This window comes from Zeus faber (genome assembly GCF_960531495.2).
Source record: "Zeus faber genome assembly, chromosome: 8".
NCBI classification, from domain to species: Eukaryota; Metazoa; Chordata; class Actinopteri; order Zeiformes; family Zeidae; genus Zeus; species Zeus faber.
The window spans coordinates 26,873,116-26,894,722 of NC_137195.1; the positions used below are offsets into that span (position 1 = coordinate 26,873,116).

The window sequence follows — 21,607 nt, forward strand, 5'->3', positions numbered from 1 at the left end:
GGTTCCTTGAAAATGGTTATTAGCATTAGTAGTAGCTTCTTTAGCAGTTTTTCATGGTTGATCCATTTATCTTGTCTAGACTATAGCAGTTATACTTTATGTACTATACAGAGGAGAATGAATGCTCTATTAGTTTCTATGTAAGGAAAGCAAGCTAAGTAAGTTCATGTTTTAGAGGCCACATTCTCAGCCCACCTTCTTCCATCGTGCGGGGATGCGTGCGTCGTACATGCAGTCCAGAGCATCTCGCAGGTTCTCGCTCATGATGATGGTCCCGTCTATGGCCAGCTTGAGGTCCGTCAGGGTATTCCGCACCAGAACGATAATCCGCTGCATGCGGTCGATCTCCTGACGCAGGAAGATGTTCATAGGCTGGAGCGGACCCATCTTTTGAAGACGCTCTCTCACCTAGTTGTGGAGAAAGTATCACACGGCGTTGGAAGAACCACAGCAACGAGTATTCGTGCGCTGGTGAGGTTCATTGACTCATGGAACGACCAAATAGAGATTGGTGTCAAAGGGAAATTGTACCCCAGTTCATCCCATGTACACCTATGAACTAGGCTCTTTTTTTTATCATAGAGAGACATACATAGTAATTTGTCCCAATTTAAAAATCAGGGAGGTAAGGCTGACTGCATTGTTGCGAAATCCAAGCAACATTTTCCGTGGGAAATGAACAATCAACTATGTCATATAAGGAATTTTGAGAGTTACAAGTGGAGTGGTTCCAATTCAACACCTCAACAATCTGCTGTACGGCAACGTGAGAGTGATGTTTTCATAAGCATGAAAATAAGCTGGCGTTTCTCAAAGGGTTTCTGTTTGGCTGAATGTGAACATCCAGACGGAATTTCCACCGCCATGCTTTGCTCTCCACTCTTTGCTTTGCTCTCAGTTTTGCTTCTATTTTTGCCAATTTCAGCACTTTCTTTCTGCTGCTTAAAGAACGCTTAAAGAAGAAACAGTGGCTCCAACTAACAACTAGACACTTATTTTAGAACTGCTTGTAAAGGACTACCAATTATTTTTAAACCACCAACTACAGAGGGGTGTGTGGACAGTGGATGGTTCCCCTCGCTTCAGAGTCTTCAAGATACACAGACTGCTCTCAACTGCTGGATCTGAAGATTGCTGTGTTGGAAACCAGGATCATCGCTTTGGAAAAATGTGGAGAACTTTATGACACACTCCCAATGTCTCCTATCAGCTAGCTGACAAAACATTGCACAGCTAGGCATGCTCAAAATGAGGAACTGTCTATAAATGAAACTATAACCTTTCCAAAGCTTGGTAAAACTGAGCCAGTACAAGTAAAACCCTCTAGGATTAGAGAGAATACTGACTGCTGGCACAAGTTGGGAACCAAGCCCAAGCCCTAAAGCTCAGCTCATTCCACACCGGGCACCAAAAGACCAACCATACGACCGCAGAACAGGATGAACTGTTACGAAATCTGCATCAATTGGAAACAGAGAGCCCCGCTGACCAGATGCACAAGTGAGAACGAGGACAGATGATGGCACACCCAAAGGGAGAAATGTAAAAAAAAAAGCTCATCCAGTCAAAGGACTGTGTTGTTTCCCATGCGCAATGGTCAGTGACAAACAATAAAATCGCCCAGATATTGCCTGATCACACAACGATTGATGAAATCGTTATTCATGTGGGGACTAATGATTCATGTGGGGACTGATGATACCTGAAGAAAGCAGTCAGAACTGTTTGAACAGGACTTTTTTTTGAATTGCACACAGCATCCAACATCCACATAAACAACAGGGCTGATCCTAAGGCCATAGCATACCTAGAAAGTGAGGCTTCACATGAACATGGTAACACACTTGGCCTGGTTGTGATGAGAGGAATACTATCTCATATCAATGTATCTGACCACAATTCTATATTCTTTAATGCTCATTTGACTGTAACCAGGAACATGAAAGAAACTCAAAAACAGTTCCTAGATGCAACAGCAGAACTGAAGTTCTTAGAGCATTTCCATGAATAAATAGCTCTGTCCAGAAGCTCAAGAGATGTAGAGCAGCTGAAAGGAAGAAAATCTGGTCTTGAGGTTAATTGAGCATTTATAAAGAATCCTTTATTGTATACAAAAATGCTGTATGTAATACAAGAAAGATTATTACAGAGAGTGGGATTAACCCTAGAAAACTGTTTCCGACCATTGACCAACTGCTTAATCCTGACCCTGTTCCTGACATTTTAGGCCAAGCATCTTTCACAAAATGTGAGAAATGGCCCATATCAAACCTTCCTTTTTTTTAGTAAAGTACTTGAAGAAAATATTCTGTTATCAAATTTCCAACTTTGTAAATTAAAACAACATTTTGAAGAAAATTGTCTGAAGTGTCTCAGGTTTCAGGTTTGTTTTTCTTTTGGACTTGAGCACATCATTTGACACCATTGATCACAATATGATCACAGGCCCTGTTTACACCTTGCATTAACATGCATCTTGGGTGATCCGATCACAAGTGGATAGCTCTAAGTACATTTGGCATTTGAATGTATCCATTAGAATTCCCATGTTTCCGAACACAAACAAATAAAAACAAGGACACTGCTGTGTTTTTATTTAGATGACTTATTTGTTAGCTTCCTACTTATATAAAACAAAATTTCAGTGTGTTTTCTGCATACTCCATCTATGAGAATCAAATGTGCTTGTTGTTGTAGGTAGAAATTAGATTAGCTATTATGTTCGGTTTAGTAACTATTTTGCATCTCCGGGTGCGTCGTTAAGACGTTTCACTGCATATATGTATGAAAGTATGTATATGTATGTGACAAATAAACCCCTTGAATCTTGAATCTTGAATCTTGAATGTATCAGAGAAACATGATATAACTTCTGGTGTTGCACAAGGGAGCTGCCTTGGGTTCTTGCTTTTCTCACTTTCTATATACTAAAATTGCCATAACTGCTGATGATACACAACGGTATATTTCTGTAGAGCCAAATTTTGCAGATGTGGAAAGTGCTCACACTACAGTACTTGTCTATGTGCTATAAATGATGTCATCAGTAAAGAATTCTCAAAACTAAATGAAGATAAGACAGAAATATTTTTTTGTAGGCACCAAAGCCAAAAGGGAGGAACTCTGCAAGACTTTGCAAGAAGTTTTAACTCTCAAACTAAGAAAGTGACCAGGACAGCATTGTTTCATCTTAGAAATGTTGCCAAAGTATGGCCCTTCTTATCCCAGAAAGATGCTGAAAAAAAGAACTTGTGCGTTTATTACAAGTCGATTGGACTAGCGCAATGCCCTTTTTACTGGGCTTCCGAAAAAGTCAATTTCGAGACTTCAACTTATTCAGAATTTGGCAGCTAGATTTTAAACAAAAACAAGAAAGCGAGAGTGCATCACTCCACTTTTAGTGAAATTGCAATGGCTCCCAGTTTCCTTTAGAATTGATTTCAATGACCTCTTGTAAACAAAGCTCTAAATGGCTTCGGAACGGGCTGCATTACAGAATCACTGGTCTTTTATGCTCCATCTAGTGCACTCAGGTCTTCCACTGCTGGCCTGTTAGAGGTAAAACACCCCACTCAGTAGAAGATCCGAACTGCAGCCTTTTTAACTATGCTCCCAAACTATGGAATAAGCTACCAAAGAATTTTAGAGGGGTAGACTTGAGGCGCTTTCAAGTGAATGCAACATAACAGCATAACAGCCAAGCCTTCAATTAGTCTTCTTAGTTGTTTTGTTGATTGTTTGTTTGATTTTTAATCTTTTAATGATTGTGTTATTCGACTTTGTTTTTATACCATACTCATAGAATGTTTGGAGGTCCCATATCAGCATGAGAAATGAAGGATTGTGTTAAATGGCTAATCTTGATCTCTGTGACTAACAAGCTTGTTGTTGCCGCGGCAGTATACAACACGATCTGAGAGAGATTAACTGAACTAAAATTATATTTGCGTCAATATCACCAGAAACACCATGGTAATTGAATAAGATCATAGCGCATTATCTAGAGAAGTGTTGGAAAATGAGAAGTCTAAAAAATAAGAGTTTTAAGAAGCTTAGAGGTAAGATAGAGGTAATAAATGGGACCAGAGGAGAGACGTGATGTACCATATCATAAGAAAACCCATGGTAAATGATCTGCGATTTGTGCAACGTTTAGTAGTAGTTTCTGTGCTGTCATGACTAAAATTATATTTGAGCCAATATCACAAGAAAACTCATTGTAAATTATTTTTGTGAAATAAGAACTTTTTTTTTTATATTAACCTTTTTTTAATTAAAAGCATGATCTAAGTCTAAATTCCGTTGTGCAAGTATTTCTGATAGATTGAAGGTATTCGAGGAAGGAAGGAAGACTCGACTGAAATAAGAAAATAATTCGCTGAGGAATGATCGTGATGCGTCTCAATTGATGATCCCAAACCTGAAAATGAGTATAATATTTCGATTCTTTATTAAATGCAGTTTTGTATATCTCCGTTTAGTAGGTTATTCTGACGTGTTTTTTAATTATTTAATTATTAAAATTATTTCAATATTCTACTTTGAAATGCATTTTGCTTTGCTTTATTATCTGATCGCTTTCTTTAAATGTAAAGCATATGTCATGAATGAACGGTTCTTTACAAATAAAGGTTATTATTATTATAATTATTATGATAGCAAATCTTTTCTTAAACTCCACTTACTATTTATCTTCAGAAAAGAGTCTGCAAAGCACAAATCAAAGTGTGATTCATGAAACATGCAGAGACCCTCATCATCATTGATCACTTTGAGCAAGCTTTGTCAATATGGTTGTCATCAGTAGCCTATTACGTCTACAAATCTTATATAGCGTTTTGGTGTTGATATGAGATGCATCATACCTAGAAAATTCACATAAGAACATAAAAACAGATTTATTCATCTGTTTTTATGTTCTTATGTGAATTTTGTTCCACTATGTCCGTGGAAATGTTGGTTGCGGTGAAATATGATCTCGCAAATGGCACATTTTTGAATGTGGTCCAGTATCTCAAACAGAATATGTACAATGAGTATGCAAAATTCTAAAATAAAGGAGCAGATACAATTTTGGGATATAACGTCATCAGGTATGGGTCATCCGATTTGAGGGTTCCGATTTAGTTTGTTGATGAATATGGTAAAAAAAACATATCCATTTTGTAATCATAATACCTTGTCAATAACTTTTACAAATCAGTCATAGCATAGAGTTTTCAGAGAGTGGTTGCGTTGCTTGATATGATATGCATTCATGTCATTCTAATTATATAATATGCAATGATATAGGCCAGACAGAGAGGCGATAGAAGATGATAGGGGGTTTACAAAACACACAACCACATATATGTTTAAACACACACACGACAAAATGCAATTTAGCCATTTCCGTATAATCCCTGCATATCCTGAGTCCCATGAAATGCTATTTGACAAAGGTTGAAAGAGCTTGCATCTCTTCCTGAGCCTGATAATAAACACATACATTTTCAAATGTGTCCACGGATTCCTCTGTTTCTATTGAGAGGAGAACAGAAAAGAGATTCATATAGAACCCACATTCTTTGGAAAAAGCATTTCATGGGTCATTTAAATTTGCTCAAAGAAATGAGAAACTTTGGAGGCAGCGATGGACAAAGTGAAAACATCCCTTTGTTCTATAAACCCCAGTTTGGTGAGGGCAGTAGCTAGGTTTTTGTAAATTAAAGTCCATTCCACACTTAGTGCTCCTTTGTTTTATCCGAGCTAGGGGGTATGGGGTGGGACATAAATCACAGTGACAACCTGCTTCCCTACCAGTCCTGAAACAGTGCCAAAAAAAGCACTGCACTTAAAGAACGACTTGTACTACTATCTAACATCATTATCATAACTACTCATTATTATTATCATTATCAATCAATAAAATCATTATTATAATAAAATTTTATTGTAAGGATCCAAAATTAGGCACCAATTAGTGTCCGATTGGCACATACATAAGTCAATAATTAGATGGTAATAAGGCTTTATTAGTCCTATATTGAGTGTAATTAGTTATGCATATGCCATTTATAACGGATTATTTTATCAATAACAGCCTTGTTAGTCATAATTACAAATTATTGGTTATGTCAAAGTCAGAATTTGAGCCATTAAAGCTATTGCTGCTTGCAAACACAAAGCAGATGGACAGTTTATACAGGGCTTGAAAGTGTGAAATAAATTCTTGCTCATGTTCTAGGTTCTTTGGAAACCGCATCAGGTAATCCATGACCCCCAGGCTCCATCAACAGTCACACTCTGAATCGCAATGAATCTAACACCAGCAAACCTCAGTGGTGTTGCGATGCCATTTTTTTTTGCACTTTCCTGCACAACAACACAAGACACCCACCTCTCCGTCTCTATTGCCGCCACCTTCCCCAGACACTTTTACTGTGACACGCACTTGCAAACTATCTTAACACCCGCCTACACACACACACACACACACACACACACACACACACACACACACACACACACACACACACACACACACACACACACACACACACACACACACACACACACACTCACAAAGCTCATCAAATGAGCTTTTTGAACATCATCTACACACACATCAACTACACACTGGTCAAAACACACAATCTCACCTCGAACGGAACGTAGTCGGGCGGGAGCTTCTCCAGCATGTCGTCGGCCAGCCGGGCCACCACGGCCTCCCTGGTTTCCCCCCCGCCGGAGGAGCTGTCCTTGGGCTGGATGCTGAGGATGGTGTCCAGTACGTCCTTGGCTAGCTTGCTCTGGTACGTGATGTCCGCGTTGGGGTGCAGACCGAACACCTCTGGGGTGTCATAGGCCGGCAGAGCCTGGGAAAGGGCGAAAACAGTCGTCTGATGTCCCTTAAACCCTAAAGTACTTCAAGGCTGGAAGAAAAATACCCTTGTCCATAAAAATGTCCAATAGTAGCAGGGAAGTACAATTAGTGCAAAATTAGAAAGTACATTGTGAGAAGGTGTAACAGGAAGAAGGTAACGGTAAGAAACTCACTCATGGGTCTGAAATCCCATACTAGTTTTATTAGTACCCCAAATTAGTATGCATTTTTTGTATTATGTCTGAAACCATATAAGTGTGTGGGGTTGGTGTGGCATTTTTTTATTTCCTTTTCCTCTGTGCTTGGTTGGGGGGGTCTTTATTTTGAAAATGTGTAAAATGCTAGGAGCATACTCTTATAGAGCCAGGGGCCTCCTGAAAAACACTTGATAGACGTTGGTTGTCAAGCCATTTAACTATACCACCTGGAATAGTACATTAAGTACCATGTTCCCATGGAGGGTTTCTTGAGTAGAGCTGTTTCCATGGCAACAGACCACCGGTCAGCTGATGCTGTGATCCTATTTACAATTTTCTCTATCCTGATTGCTTGTCTGATTTGAAAAAATAAAAATAAAAGTAGTGGACATCATGAGGCGAAGCACTTGATTCCCCAGGGCGCTGAGGATGACACCGCTCCCAAAGGTGGTGGCAGTTGGGAGAATATGTGCGAGAGCTATATTGGCATGACCGTGGGCAAAATGAATAGGAGTATTGGTGTCATGGGCTACACCAGCGCACTCCTGAAAGTTCTCTGATGTTGAAAGACTGGCTGCCGAGCATTACATTTAATTGGTTCGATTAAGTTTAGTGAGGGTTCAGCCAAGAAAATAAAAAAGAAGACGACAGGACTCAGAGACTAGCTGTCACCACAGTGTACCTAATGAGGTTCCTGCTGGAAATATATGAATTACTAGGGGAACAGGCAGAGTGATTGTACAACGCTATTCAAAATATATGCGCAAATTACAGTGTATGTGTCTTGAGCCGAAAATTAAATGCTTTGCTTCATTAAAGGGGAATCTCCAACCATTATATTTTGTATGGTTGTAGAGAGCTACAATTTGAATCCTGAAAGGAAACAAAAGGGTAACACTTCATATAAAAAGAGCCCTATTAATGAAAACTCACTTTTTCAGTGCTTGTGCACATACATTTGTCTATTTCAGAAAACATGTGAAACAAGCCGTTCAGATTTGTGTGACAGTCTTACGTCACATTGAGACACAGCAGAACTAGACCTGCCCTCCATCTGAGTAACTCCACGGCTGGAAAATAACAAGCACCGCTGGGAACTGCTCTGCTGGCTTACAGACCAGCACAAATCTTTTAAAAGAAAGAGGAATTAATAACGCTCCGTGAAGAAACTGCAGATGATGGAAATATAAGTATTTAACGCATACTATTTAAAATTAGTATGCCCTAGATAGATTTTAAGCTTCGGCGATCCACTGTGCGTTTAGCCAAACAAATCCAATAAAACAGTGTTTTTATTGTAGATGTGTTTATTATATTTACTTTATTCTCTGACGTGCGTTGTCCCTTTCGGTGCAACAATGCAGCAGCAGTGTCCTTGCCTTACGAAAATCAGAACCAACTTTTGAACTAGGCTTGTAGATCAAACTTGTGAATAAATATGAATATGTATATGTGAGTGAAGATTCAGCAACTGGATTGCTTATTCCTCGCCTCAAATTTGTTCGTGAACAGATTTTGGTGGACTGATGAGGTGAAATGAGTGAAAGTTTACGAACTTAATATAACAGAACCCGGAAGTCAAGGTCAAATCCCATCGGCTCACAGAACTCGGGGCCTCAGCAGGGTGGCGCCTCCCCCCGCAGAAACAGTGCGCCTGGGTGCATGATGGTTAAGAGGCATGTTAGGATGGCTACAATGCATAATCTAAGTGGTATTTTCAGCAAAAAACTTTATAAACATGCTTTGGGGTCCTCAGAGACCTCCACCGATCAGCCACAACATTAAAACCACTGAAAGGTTAAGTGAATAACATTGATCATCTCGTTCCAGTGGCACCTGTCAACGGGTGGGTTATTTTAGGCAGAAAGTGAACAGTCAGTTCTTGAAGTTGATAAGTTGAAAACCAATACCCTGGAGTCCAGGCATTACAATACATTGTTTTGACAAACCAAGAGCTTAACCAAATTGTGACTGATATACTGCAGCTCACTCCTGATGCTGGTGAAGCCTGTGTAATCGGTAGTCTGAGATCAAGGGGAATATGTATTCAGGCGTATTAGACAGTCTACAATCAATCTACAATTCAGTCTATAATCAATCCGAAAGACCTGAAGTCCAGCAACTGCAAAAATCAATTGTTTATTTTGTGAGTCACAACAGGAGATACCACTACGTAAAAAAACGCAAACAAACCGTGTGGATAAAATCTTTCCACACACACACAGCTGGAAGTGTTAAGTACTTTCTTTCACTTATTGGGCGACAGCGAATTCTAAAAATGAACGTAGTGCTGACACCCCAACCACAAGATATGTCTATATGGGAATTTTCTAAATTGACAATTCAAAATAAATTATTGTTGGTTCCTCTTTATATCAGGCTACCAATTATATAACTTAAACAATAAAAAGGGCCCACATGCAGTGGAAAATAAGTGTAAAAAAAAAAAAGATTTGAATGTATGTTGTCTTTGTTACTACTTTTACATAGCTCAATAAAACCCATTCAACTGGTAAAATTGCAGAGTAAACAACAGATATAAAACCATTAACTTTCATGTCATGTCAGCACCAGACTTCAAGCAAAAATGCCCGCATTAAATGAAATAAAAATAAAAAAGGACTCACATCCACTTAATATGCAACTTAACATAGTGGATACATTTTTTCCCACAGTGTGGTATAAACAGTGGAGTCAACCAACAAATAGCTATAAAGGGAAGTTGACTGTACAACAACTTAGGCCTTGTGTCCACCAGGCACCTCATATTTTAGCCACCCTTCAGGCCACTCTTATTCTGCCACCTACCCAGTACATGTTCACTATGAAAGAAATGGGTAACTGGGGAGATTATAAGGCCTTAGCAGAGGACTGCACTCTACTAGTGCATTCTTGTTCTAAGTCGCTTGCCAGATTGAAGATTCAATATAAATGGGGGTGTGTTGTTGTTCACAGGCAAGGTTCTACCAATATTCAATATCGCTTTGAGCTAAAAATCTCTATCTACCTGGTAATATAGGAGGTGAGTGTTGTTCCTCAAGAATGTTGGTCAACTAAGGAAGTCTGTTGGAATGGGTAAAATTGGGGTTTTTGTAGATGATCGATGTCTGGATCTGCAATGTCCTTTGGCTGGGAGAGCCATAAAAGCCAAATATTTCTAAATGTATTTCCTTGCCATTAATATTTAATAAAAATGAATGCAACTTAATGCGTGCATTTTTTAAGTAAGGCATACATTTTTAACGTATAACACATCTCTGAGTACTTAAAAAAGCGATATATATAATACATTTCTCTTTATTCCTCTAAATAATATTGTTGTTATATTGTAGCTAACCAATAATAAATGAAATACTTTTTACCATTAATGCGACTTGTGGTGCTGCATGGTGTTGCTGATGGCCTTGTAGTCTGCTTCATACGTAGTGAGGTTCAGCTTCATGCTGCGTGGAGGCTTCCATCAGTTAAACGTGAGCGTAGGTTGCTCTTAATGTTTCTCAGGTGTGAGAAAGACTGCTCACATGCGTATGTAGAGCCAGACTTGGTCAAAACGCAATACTCACACGCTGCATTGTGTGGTTTGTAACGGGAAGCTCGTTCCAAGTTTTAAGAATCAGCTGGTCTTCAGGTTCAAGTTTAAGTTCAAGCTCAAGAGATTACTTGTCACATACATATTGAAGTTTTTTCTGTCCACTTGTGTTCAGCTGATTGGTCCGCTTCGAGGCAGGGAGTCTTCTTAATGTTTGTCTTACAGAGGGGATCGGCGCACAGGCTGGTAAGCAGCCTAGCAGTGGAACGCCATTTCTCCTGCACCCAAGAGGATCATTATTATCCACAATTATTATAATCATCCTCAGTGATATATGTAATTGTGGCCTGTGTGCCGCATATTGAAATGAACAATAAAACTCACGCCTTGTCGGCACACCACGACCAGAAAGACTCCGTCTCCCTCCCTGAACCCTTATCTGCGGGCAGAGACTCCCACAAGTGGCGTCTGAGCAGAGAGCCGGGAGGGGCAGGGCGCCGAGTAAAAGGCGCCCCGCAGTCTTTCTGTAGCCGGTGCTTGACTACGCCCCTTTGTCCGCCACATTTAAATTTTGAATTTTATTTTCAAAATTGTTATTTCTCTCACCTGTTTTACTTTAAAATGACACAGAATAATTATTTATTACTTGTTAATTGTGATGAAAAATTTAAGCTCAAAACTGTCTGCGAGCCATATACCGTCATCGAAAGAGCCATAGGTTCCCGACCCCTGAACTAAGCAGTCAAATGGTCGACTGAAGCACAAGGCTATCCTAGGAACAGTGGCACAAGGCAGAGCTGGACTTGGGAGCCTTACAGCAACCCGATATGACTGTGCCAGCGGAAGGGAGAGGCAGAGGTTGGTGCAGGAGGAGGTGCGAACTTCAGTCGAGGAAGAGCGAACCAGCAGGGCAGTGGCCATGCGGCAGCCAGGCGCCTGGATGAAGTGGGAGCAGGCAATGGAGCGGAGTGTCACCTGGAAGGATATCTGGCAGTGGAACCCCCAGAGGATCAAGTTCTTGATCCAGGGGGTCTATGATGTCCTCCCAAGCCCATCCAACCTGTGCATATGGGGCAAAATAGAAACACCTGTATGTCCCCTGTGTTCCAAAACAGGGACACTGGAACACATCCTGAGCAGCTGCTCCAAGGCGCTAGGTGAGGGTCGGTATCGATGCAGGCACGACCAGGTCCTCAAATCCATCGCTGAAGAAATCAGCAAGGGGATCAAGGGCAGCTGATACACCCAAGCCAGAGCCAAGGCCATCCACTTTGTCAAGGAAGGACAAAGGCCTGAAAAGACACCAAAGAACTGCTCTGCTGGTTTGCTCTCCACGGCCCGAGACTGGGTGATGACAGTTGACCTGGAGAGGCAGCTGAAAATTCCACCGCACATCACCCAGTCCAGATTGAGACCTGACATCATCTTGGTCTCAGAGGCCACAAAACAACTTTTCTTGCTGGAGCTGACGGTTCCCTGGGAGGAGAGGATGAAGGAGGCTCAAGAAAGAAAGAGGGAGAAGTACCAGGAGCTGGTGGAGGACTGTCGGAGGAACGGCTGGAAGACCAGGTGCATGCCAGTGGAGGTGGGCAGTAGGGGATTCACGAGCCACTCCCTGAGCAAAGCCTACGGCACACTAGGCATAACAGGTGCCAACCAGAGAAAGGCCATCGGCAACAACGGGAGGCAGCAGAAAAAGCCTCCAAATGGCTCTGGTTGAAAAGGGGAGAGCAGTGGGTGCAGTGGGTGTAGCATGCCACTTGTACACAGGCCGGGATTTGATCACCCCGGTCGGGTCGCCTGGAGGAGGGTGTATGTTGTAAGACCCGAAACACCCAGTGAATCCAGGAAACAACACTGAGGATGTGTCCACGTTTTGTGCATCAGTGGGTGTATTGTTAACTGGCCTGCGTGCCACATATTGAAATGAACAATAAAACTCACGCCTTGTCGCCACCACACCACGGCCAGAAAGACTCCGTCTCCCTCCCTGAACCCTTATCTGCGGGCAGAGACTCCCACAAGTGGCGCCTGAGCAGAGAGCCGGGAGGGGCAGGGCGCCGAGTAAAAGGCGCCCCGCAGTCTTTCTGTGGTCCGCAGCCTGTGCTTGACTACGCCCCTTTGTCCGCATTGTATTTTCAAAATTGTTATTTCTCTTACCTGTTTTACTTTAGAATTACACAGAATAATTATTTATTACTTGTTAATTGTGATGAAAAATGTAAGCTCAAAATTGTCTGCGAGCCATATACCGTCATTGAAAGAGCCATAGGTTCCCGACCCCTGAACTAAGCAGTTAAATCGTGTAGTAGAGCATCCAAAATCGGAGCTGACCCTTTGTGCCGAGTTAAACCCTTAAACCCACAATGAGCCAATGGAGGGCATATAGGGGATGTGGTCAGGTCCAGTCCACCAGGTCTAGTCCACCTCACTAGGCACCTGAACCTCACGTAAGTCCTGGCTAGCGCATCCATGGGAAATCCATGGGAAATCCATCCAAATTCTTAATAATCTTAATAATCCCTCTTCTAAATCGTCATTTTTTCCCAGTCCCAGTCCACGGAACAGCAGTTGAGAATCTCTGCACGGAGCCTTCAGTAGCGGAGATGGCTCCCTCTCGATTACGTACTCAAGCCACTGCTCTACACTTGCCCGTTTTACCAATTATCAGTCTTAAATATATAAAAAATGTTTCTATAATTGTCGGACAGCAGTTATTTATATTTAGAGTGTTGTGAAAGTGAAAATGCTCACCTCTTGCTCCTGCTGGATGCTCCCCAGGAACCAAAGTTTGGGTGTCATTGGAGATGATTAATTGCTGCTGTTCTGGCAACGCAGACATTGCCGTAGTTGCTGTTCGTAAAGTGGCTCCAGGGCAAAAAACTGATGTTATTGCTCCTTCTACCGAAACAAACTGGGCAGTCACGGTGGTTGACGGCTGTAGACACAGCAATATTGTGTAATGCATTCCGAGATGCCAATAAACTACTTTTTAATGCTGCAGCTTGACTCAGAGGGTTTCCTTCGCGTGTTGCCAGGTCTGTGGCATAACCAGCCAAAAACGGCCAATACTCAAAATATAAAACTCAAACTCAAAACTCAAAATATACCCCTGCCAAACCATATACAATGCTTTTAAAGTCAGACAGCATTGCTCAAGACACTTCAAAAATATCCAAATTCCACGGTAGAACCGCGAGCCTGGCAACTGTGAGTAGAGTGCCTCTGCCTTCCGTTTCACTGAAATACTCTCATACACACTATTGAAATGCTCTCATACACATTACTGAAATGCTTTCATATGCACTTCTGAAATACGTACACACTACTAAGATACACTCAAATACACACTGCAATTTGGAGAGGGGTCTTGCAGGTCTTCAGGCTTGCAGGCTTGTATTTTTCTAGAAGATTAAGCCAAATAACAAAGTTTGAAAGTGTTTATTTTAGTGTTTAATGTTTCAGTATATTATTTTATTTATGCCTTGATTATTTTAATTTTATTCATTATCATTCCCTATGATTTAGATGGGGTTATTTATTCTAAAAGGCTAAATAAAAAACACAATTTGAAATCATATTATTGCATCAACATTCTTTTATCAATGTTTGTTGATTTCTATCATCATTCATTATTATTCCTTGTGATTTAGATGAGCTTAGAAGACGTTATAAAAAAATAAGTATTTTAATATTATTGTTCAAGTAAAAAGTAATATTGTTAATGTTAAAGTAACATTGAACATATTTAATTTACAGTTGCAAGAAAAAGTCACCATTTCTACATAAATGGTTACCACAGAAGAAGCCACTGCTCTCCAAAAAAAATTTCCTGCCCATCTCAAGTTGCCTGCCTTAAATACAGACCGGGTGGAAAAGCCGGGGGGAAAATCCGGGGGGGCTGGGATCCCACCTCAGCCTGACTCACCCTCACTTTCATTGCACCGCAGGGTTTCGTGAGACCCTATGGCTCGCAAGTGCATTAGACTCCTTGGTCCGTGTTTCAAGATGGTTCGGGTGGGTAGCCAAAATCGGAGCTGACCCTTTGTGCTGAGTGTACGTGGGCCGGTCCCCGCCCAGTGCAATGTGACTCGATTGGGCACACTGAGGACAGTCCGCCCCAGTCGAGAATTGTGCCGGGGCCCTTCCAAGCCGACCCAGAATAATGTTACTTTGTCTTAGCCTTATTAAAAGGCATTGTTCACACTTTAGACCCGGTTGCAGCAGAAAGCATTGTTAACAAGTGTTAACAAGTGTTAACAAGTTAATAAGTGTATAGTTAAATGCTTATAGGTGCTGTTATTAACGACTAATAAATGCTATTATTAACACTAATATTGTTTTATTCAAACACATAGTCTAATTAACACAATAACAATAAGCTGTGTGATAACATTTACAGTATGAGATGCTTGTTTCCTATTAACTATTAACACTTATTACAAGCACTTTAATTGTAAGAGTTAATAAAAAGTGCTTAACTGCACGACTGGACGATGTTGGTGCTCTGTGTTGAGATTCTGCCTGGATGGCAGTAAAAAAGGAAATACTTTACAGTCGGCTACCGCCTTCTTTTTTTTAAATTATTCCTCTCTGCGTGAAGACTGTTTTAGTGCATGCGTGGTAGACGGTTCCTGCTTGTCAGATTAGTGATGAAGAGCGTCTCAGAGGCCGCATTGGGGGAGCAGGCCGGCGTGATTTATGACCTCGCGACTGGTTTCCCTACCAATTTAGCTGAGACGCTGCCGAATATTAAAACGCGAAAGGCCGGCGAATGTGTCGAAAAAATGCCTCATGTGGTTTGGCTTGTAAAGACGCTTGAAACGCTGCATGCGGAATGAAGAGCCTTGCTGGTTGCTGAGTTGCTGGTGTGTCACATGTTGTTTACATTCCAAGATGCGTACTTGCATGCGCATGCACGCACGCATACACAAACATACATACACACAGGCATGTGCGCGCGACCACACACACACACACACACACACACACACACACACACACACCTCTAAGTATGCCACGTGTAAGCATGATTAGGAAAATAAATGTGCTTTTTGTGTGTGTGTGTGTGTGTGTGTGGGGGGGGGGTGTTCTGTGCTCCAAGGCTTTGTTTGTCACTCTCTATTTGCGAGGCGCTGCAAAGGAACAAGCCTTCTGAGCCCAGCAGCCCTGTGCATCCATCATAATGAAACTAGCTTTAATGAAACTAGCTCAGGAAATGCCCCCAGACACACACACACACACACACACACACACACGCACACACACACACACACACACACACACACACACACGAGCAGGGCATGGACACTTGTGCGCAAGATGAATGCATAAACAAACACACTCTCATAAATCCAACCGAATATGTGATGCAATAAGACTGTGCCTTTGTTATCTAGCATTACCCAAGACGTCAAAATACCTGCAGTGTACACTTCAGGCAGAAGCACCAGGTATTCCCTTTAGGGATTAATTTAGTGTAATCTTATTTCTGGGGCCAATTTTTAAGACTATATAAAACTATTTAGGAGCGCAACATATTAAAAGGGGATGAAAGCAATTTATCATTAATGAATGTCAGATTTTGGCACCTATGAGAACAAACATGAAACTGTATAGTATTACATCTTAATGTTGACAAATTCAAACACGATGGTATATTTCCGCCAAGACGTTGACAAAAATATTGTATTCCCTCTTGAGTTCCCTTCAGAGTATCGGTACAGTAGAAGTAGAGTAGAACAGAGGTAGAATAGAGGGAGGTAGAGTAGAGATAGAGTAGAGTAGAGGTGGAGTAGAGGGAGGTAGAGTCGAGGAAGAGTAGACGCCCGGGTCTCTCTTCTGGAGGAACAACAGACAGATCACTATCTTTTGCAGTAAATCTGTTATTTCCAAGTTCAGGGATTTGATGGTTGGCTGTGGCATCATCGTGGATTCCCTGATCAGTTCCCTCAGTGATTATATCAAGATAAAAAATAAGAATTTAGCCAAAAAATTGATTAATGCCATTCTCTTGCGTAATTGTCACATTTTGATGTGGACCTTGTGAGACGGTTTCGCAGCAGAGTGGGAAATCAAACAAGTGGGTGCAACAGAATACTGGCACAACGGACTCCACTTGAGTCCAATTCTCGAAACTCCAGTGTCTGAAGCAATGATTCCAGCCTCGCACTGCATCATTCTTGCATTCCAAGGTCGCCCTACCTGAATGTAAGCGAGGTACTGGTCCACGCTGGAGCCCTTGGGGATGCTGTAACCCTTGTAGAAGTTGAAGTCTGGTCCAAACATGTTCTCGTCGAACCACACCTTCGTGAAGGTGTTGAGCAGACGCTTGTCGTAGTCGTCGGTCACGCGGCCGCCGTACTGAATCTCACCGATCATGTACCGCACTGTGGTCCACGAGACACCCTGGAGTGGGGGTGAGGGCAGTAGGGCAGGGTCAAAGACAGTGTTTGTAAAAGTCACCAGCAGACCAAAACATCGATATTTCATAGAGGCTTTAAATAGACTGCTCTACTTGGTACGACTGAGGTTTTGTGAAAAATTAGGAATTGAGGAAGCCGACCGAAACTTTTGTCATCCTAAGTTCACACTCAGGACAGATGGAATACAAGAACAAAGAGAAGACATTCTATAATCCATCTCTTTTCTTTTCTTTTGGCGAAAGTCAAAAGAAAAGAAAAGGGGATGGGCCTTTCTGTTCGAGCTTTCCATTGTTTCCCATCATGACGGCATTTTCTTATTTGCACTCAAGCTTCGGCAGCACAGTATCCCAAAATGGAGCCACGCCGACTAAAAAGAACAACCCTCTTTGGAATGGAACAATGCTGAAGTATATGTGAGCTAGGAGACCCTATGTTTTTGAAAAGCCCTGTGTGGTTTTTCAAATGTTATGTCAATGAATATTCAGTTTCTGAAATCTCTGAGATTTGAAAGAGAGTGCAGAACGACAGTGAGAGGCAATGGAATGTCACATTTGGAAAAACCTTCAACCTGCATGCTGTTCATTAATGTTCCTACCAATGGAAATTTTACGAAACAAGATGTTATAGGTGATCAACTTTGAATCACATTTCAGTATGTGTGGCAGCAAACTCCATGTTGCTACCTTCTTGATGTCCATATCGTCCAGGTGGTTCTGAACAAACTGGACGGTGGCGTTGAAGTCGGCCTGGTTGAACTCGTAGGGAATGTTCCAGCCCAGAGGGCCGTACTTCCTCCTCTCCTGCACGGTGCTGTGGAGGAAGGCGACTCCGTACAGCATGGGCCTCCACTGCACCATGTTGCTGACGTCCAGAAGGTCTTGGTTGATGCCTGGTGGCGAACAAACCGCACGGCCAAACCTCGGATGAGTTGACTTCAACGATAGGTGAACATGTAATTGGGATTTCCATTCCCTCATTAGATTGCGAGATCCAAATGACGCATCTTACCACCTCTCCTCCGTCCCATATCTGATGTCTCTCTTTATGAGTGAAATCTTACAGTTAAAACGGTGGTTCTAGTGGCAACTTGGTTATTGAATATATCAATCAATAGTGGGATAATAATAGTTGTATTAACAAGGTGTTCTTCACCCTGTATGACCACCCTATCTCCCCCACCACACTCCTGACACGTACACACCCCTCCAACCATTGATTTCTCCATTGATTGGATGTTGTGTGTGCGAGTGAGGTGAGGTCAACAAGCGAGTTACTTCAAGCGCAAGGTACACCCTGTACTAGTACCTGCTCATCAATCTCTTATCGTCAACTTTATCCCCACCCGCACGCGCACGTACACACACACACACACACACACACACACACACACACACACACACACACACAAACACACACACACAATGACAACCAACTGATCAATATTGTTTACACATTCCACACATTTTGGTTGAGGAGGTAACTGCTGACCATCTCGCCAATATTTCAGGGTCTATATCTTAGAAGCGGTGTTAAAAAATAGTCCATTGGAAATTAAGTTCTTGAGGGATGAAAATTGTTTATAACACCATATTATTTCCCCATATATACTGTATACTAATTTTATTGCTCTGTCTGAGGACCGTAACTGCGAAAAGGTTTGACTCGACTTCAAAAAAAATTTCTAACGTCCTTTAATTTTTGATCCACCTGCGTAGGTCCTCTTCAGTCCCGCCTTCAGGCCCTGTGGCGGCTCGTTGGTGAATTTGATCGACATCTGCAGGAGGGTGATGGGGAAGTGGCGGTGGACCTCAGTGGTCATCCACAGGCGGAAGCCGTCGTGCACGCTGTCCGTTTCCGTCACGGTGTCCATCAGCTCGTCCATGAAGTCCAGGCCCAGGTGGCAGTTCTGGAGCAGAACCCATCCACCCTGGAGGGAAAAACAAAACAAAAATCATCCTCCAATAGAATGAAAATAACTTCATTACAATTCCATCCAACCATTGATCCCCCCGATCAATGGTTGGATGGAATTGTAATGAAGTTATTTTCATTCTATTGGAGGATGATTTTTGTTTTTCGTTTAGCATGCGTCAGTGATATTGTATCACAAGGAAATCCATCACGTGTCGTGATGCATCGTTTTGTAGTTTAAATTATTCATGAGAAGAAGGCGCAGCCTAAAATTGATAACAATATGAGTCTGAGGAGTTCTGCCAATATGAGTGGGTGATATACAGATTTTTATCATATTGTGTTTAAGCAGTATCGCACCAGGACATGGGACATATTTTGATAAGATGTGGCCTGGAGTGAGTGAAATGAGTTCTGGGAAGAGTTCGATCAAAACAACAAGTTCAGGCTGAAATACGTTTGACTATGAACTTCAACGTAATGAAATACATAACCCTATACAGTGGTATCTCGACTTACGACTGTAATTCGTTCTATAAGAACGGTCGTATAGTAAAACAGTCGTATGTTGAAGCGATTTCTCCCATATTAATTATGAAATCATGAAGGGTGAAAATAAACAAAATACACAGCACAAACACAGTAAATATGAAAAAAATATCGATAAGCCACTAACTACATGCACACACGATGTAGGTCGCCCACTGACTGACTGCTGACTGACTGCTGACTGACTGACTGCTGACTGACTGCTGACTGACTGCTGACTGACTGCTAACTGACTGCTGACTGACTGACTGCTAACTGACTGCTAACTGACTGCTGACTGACTGCTGACTGACTGCTAACTGACTGCTGACTGGCCGCCGACGCACCAACTGCAAATTTCCATGGTCGTGTCTTGGAGCAGTCGGTCGCAGGTCGATACAAATTTTTGCAACTATGGCTCCTCGTATCTTGGATTAGTCGTAAGTAGATGCAGTCGTAAGTCGAGGTACCACTGTACTGTATTGTATGTACTGCCAAATTCCCTGATTCTCATGAGAATAGATTCGCCGATATCTCCCTGCAAACATCTAAACACTGAACAGTAACCGAAACAGTTTCTTAGACATGACTCACGTTCGCCATGGTTTGCTGCAGCAGCTTGCGGGCGTGGACCTCCTGGCCCTGTCCCATGGAGACATAGCGGGTCTCGATCTTCAGCCTCTTGCCGAGTGCTGTGATCGAGTCGGTCGGGTCCGAGCCCATGGACAGGAAGCAGATGAGAGGCGTGCGGGGGTCAGACTCCTCCCACGTCCTCTCCAGGTCCAGCACCGCCCCCTCGGTGTACCTCTCTCCCACGGCGTCCATGATGTACTTACGGGCCTGTGGGAGAAGGAGTGTTTTCAACGTCAGGGAAAGAGAAGGAGAAAAGGAGGTGGCGGGAGGAAGGAAGGTAGAGAGGTAAAAAAGAGAGAGAGAAGAGATAATGGCGAGCTATTTCACAACACCCGCATAATCTAAAACCAGTCAACGACAACAAAAGACATTTACGGTAAAACTACACCAGGCACGTTGGCACAGAGCGTGGTTTTTCACCAGCTCGTAGCTACGTCGTGGTGTAGCCTCCCAGACACATCAATGTTGTCATAGAGAGAGAAGGGACCTTTGGAAACAACAGCGATTTCAATATTTTTTAACCCACAGTTTGATTCTACTGTAATGCGTTGCAGGGTCGACCAGACAGACACACAGTGAAGGAGGCGCACACGGAACCTCCATGTAAAGTCAAAGCCGGTGTTATAGCTTGCCGCGAGGCTTACAACTACCTCGGGGTTGAAGTGTACAGTCGGAAAATAATGACCTGGGATGGCTGTGTCCCTTTTTATTACAGAATTCTCTTCAGACATTCTCTCTCCTACCACTCACACCCAGCGCTGCCCTCACTTCCCTCTCTCCTATCCTTCTACACTATCCCGGACACCCTCCAATCAGATGAACTTACGCACATTATAAAAACCCACCAATGAACATGAACCCCATTCTCCTCTCCCCCCTCCCCCCACAGTCATACACACACAGATGCACAGTGTTTGTTCTTTGTATTTAAAACAGGTCTTGATCAATAAGCAAAATCCGATAGCAGAGAGAGAGATATCAAAAGCTAAGGGGTCCAGCAAATTCGACACCTACTTCAGAGTGCGACGCAGATACATGCTCATCAATACACACCGCTACATTCATGATAAGCTTGCATCTATTTTCCTCCCCTGACCAGCTTTTCACCAAATAGCGCTCCCGGTTAATCTGCAGACAAATGTTTGGTTTTTATCTGTGAATAGGTTGCTCTCGGGTCCCAGGGCTGTGCACATGCACACACATAGACATGCCCATACCTGGGCGATGGTGCGGTCGGGGCACCAGGAGCGAATGAGGAGCAGTCGTCTGAAGCAGTCCAGGGCCTGGTGGTAGGAGTTGGGGATTACCTCTTCCTCGGGGGCCTCCTTATCGAACCACGCCTTCCACTGCTTCTCATTACGGCTTATCTGGGAGATGGGAGGGGACATGTGTGCACGCACGCACGCACGCACGCACACACACACACACACACAAACACGCATTGACACCGTCATTCCAAACAGTATTACTTTTGTTTTTTCATTGAATCATTTGTGGATAGAAAGCAAAATAACAAAAA

General features: G+C 42.5%; 1 protein-coding gene across 1 annotated transcript in view; it reads right to left on the bottom strand.

The window, feature by feature from the left end:
- The window catches only part of dnah5 (dynein, axonemal, heavy chain 5), a gene marked incomplete at its 5' end in the record, with an annotated part of 160,663 nt that overhangs the window by 4,536 nt on the left and 134,520 nt on the right, over positions 1-21,607 (bottom strand). The window contains 7 exons of the mRNA XM_080004870.1: positions 196-408; positions 6,642-6,857; positions 16,796-16,999; positions 17,700-17,905; positions 18,724-18,943; positions 20,050-20,295; positions 21,306-21,455. Coding sequence (XP_079860996.1) covers positions 196-408; positions 6,642-6,857; positions 16,796-16,999; positions 17,700-17,905; positions 18,724-18,943; positions 20,050-20,295; positions 21,306-21,455 — 1,455 coding nt within the window. The remainder of the gene's footprint in view (positions 1-195; positions 409-6,641; positions 6,858-16,795; positions 17,000-17,699; positions 17,906-18,723; positions 18,944-20,049; positions 20,296-21,305; positions 21,456-21,607) is intronic.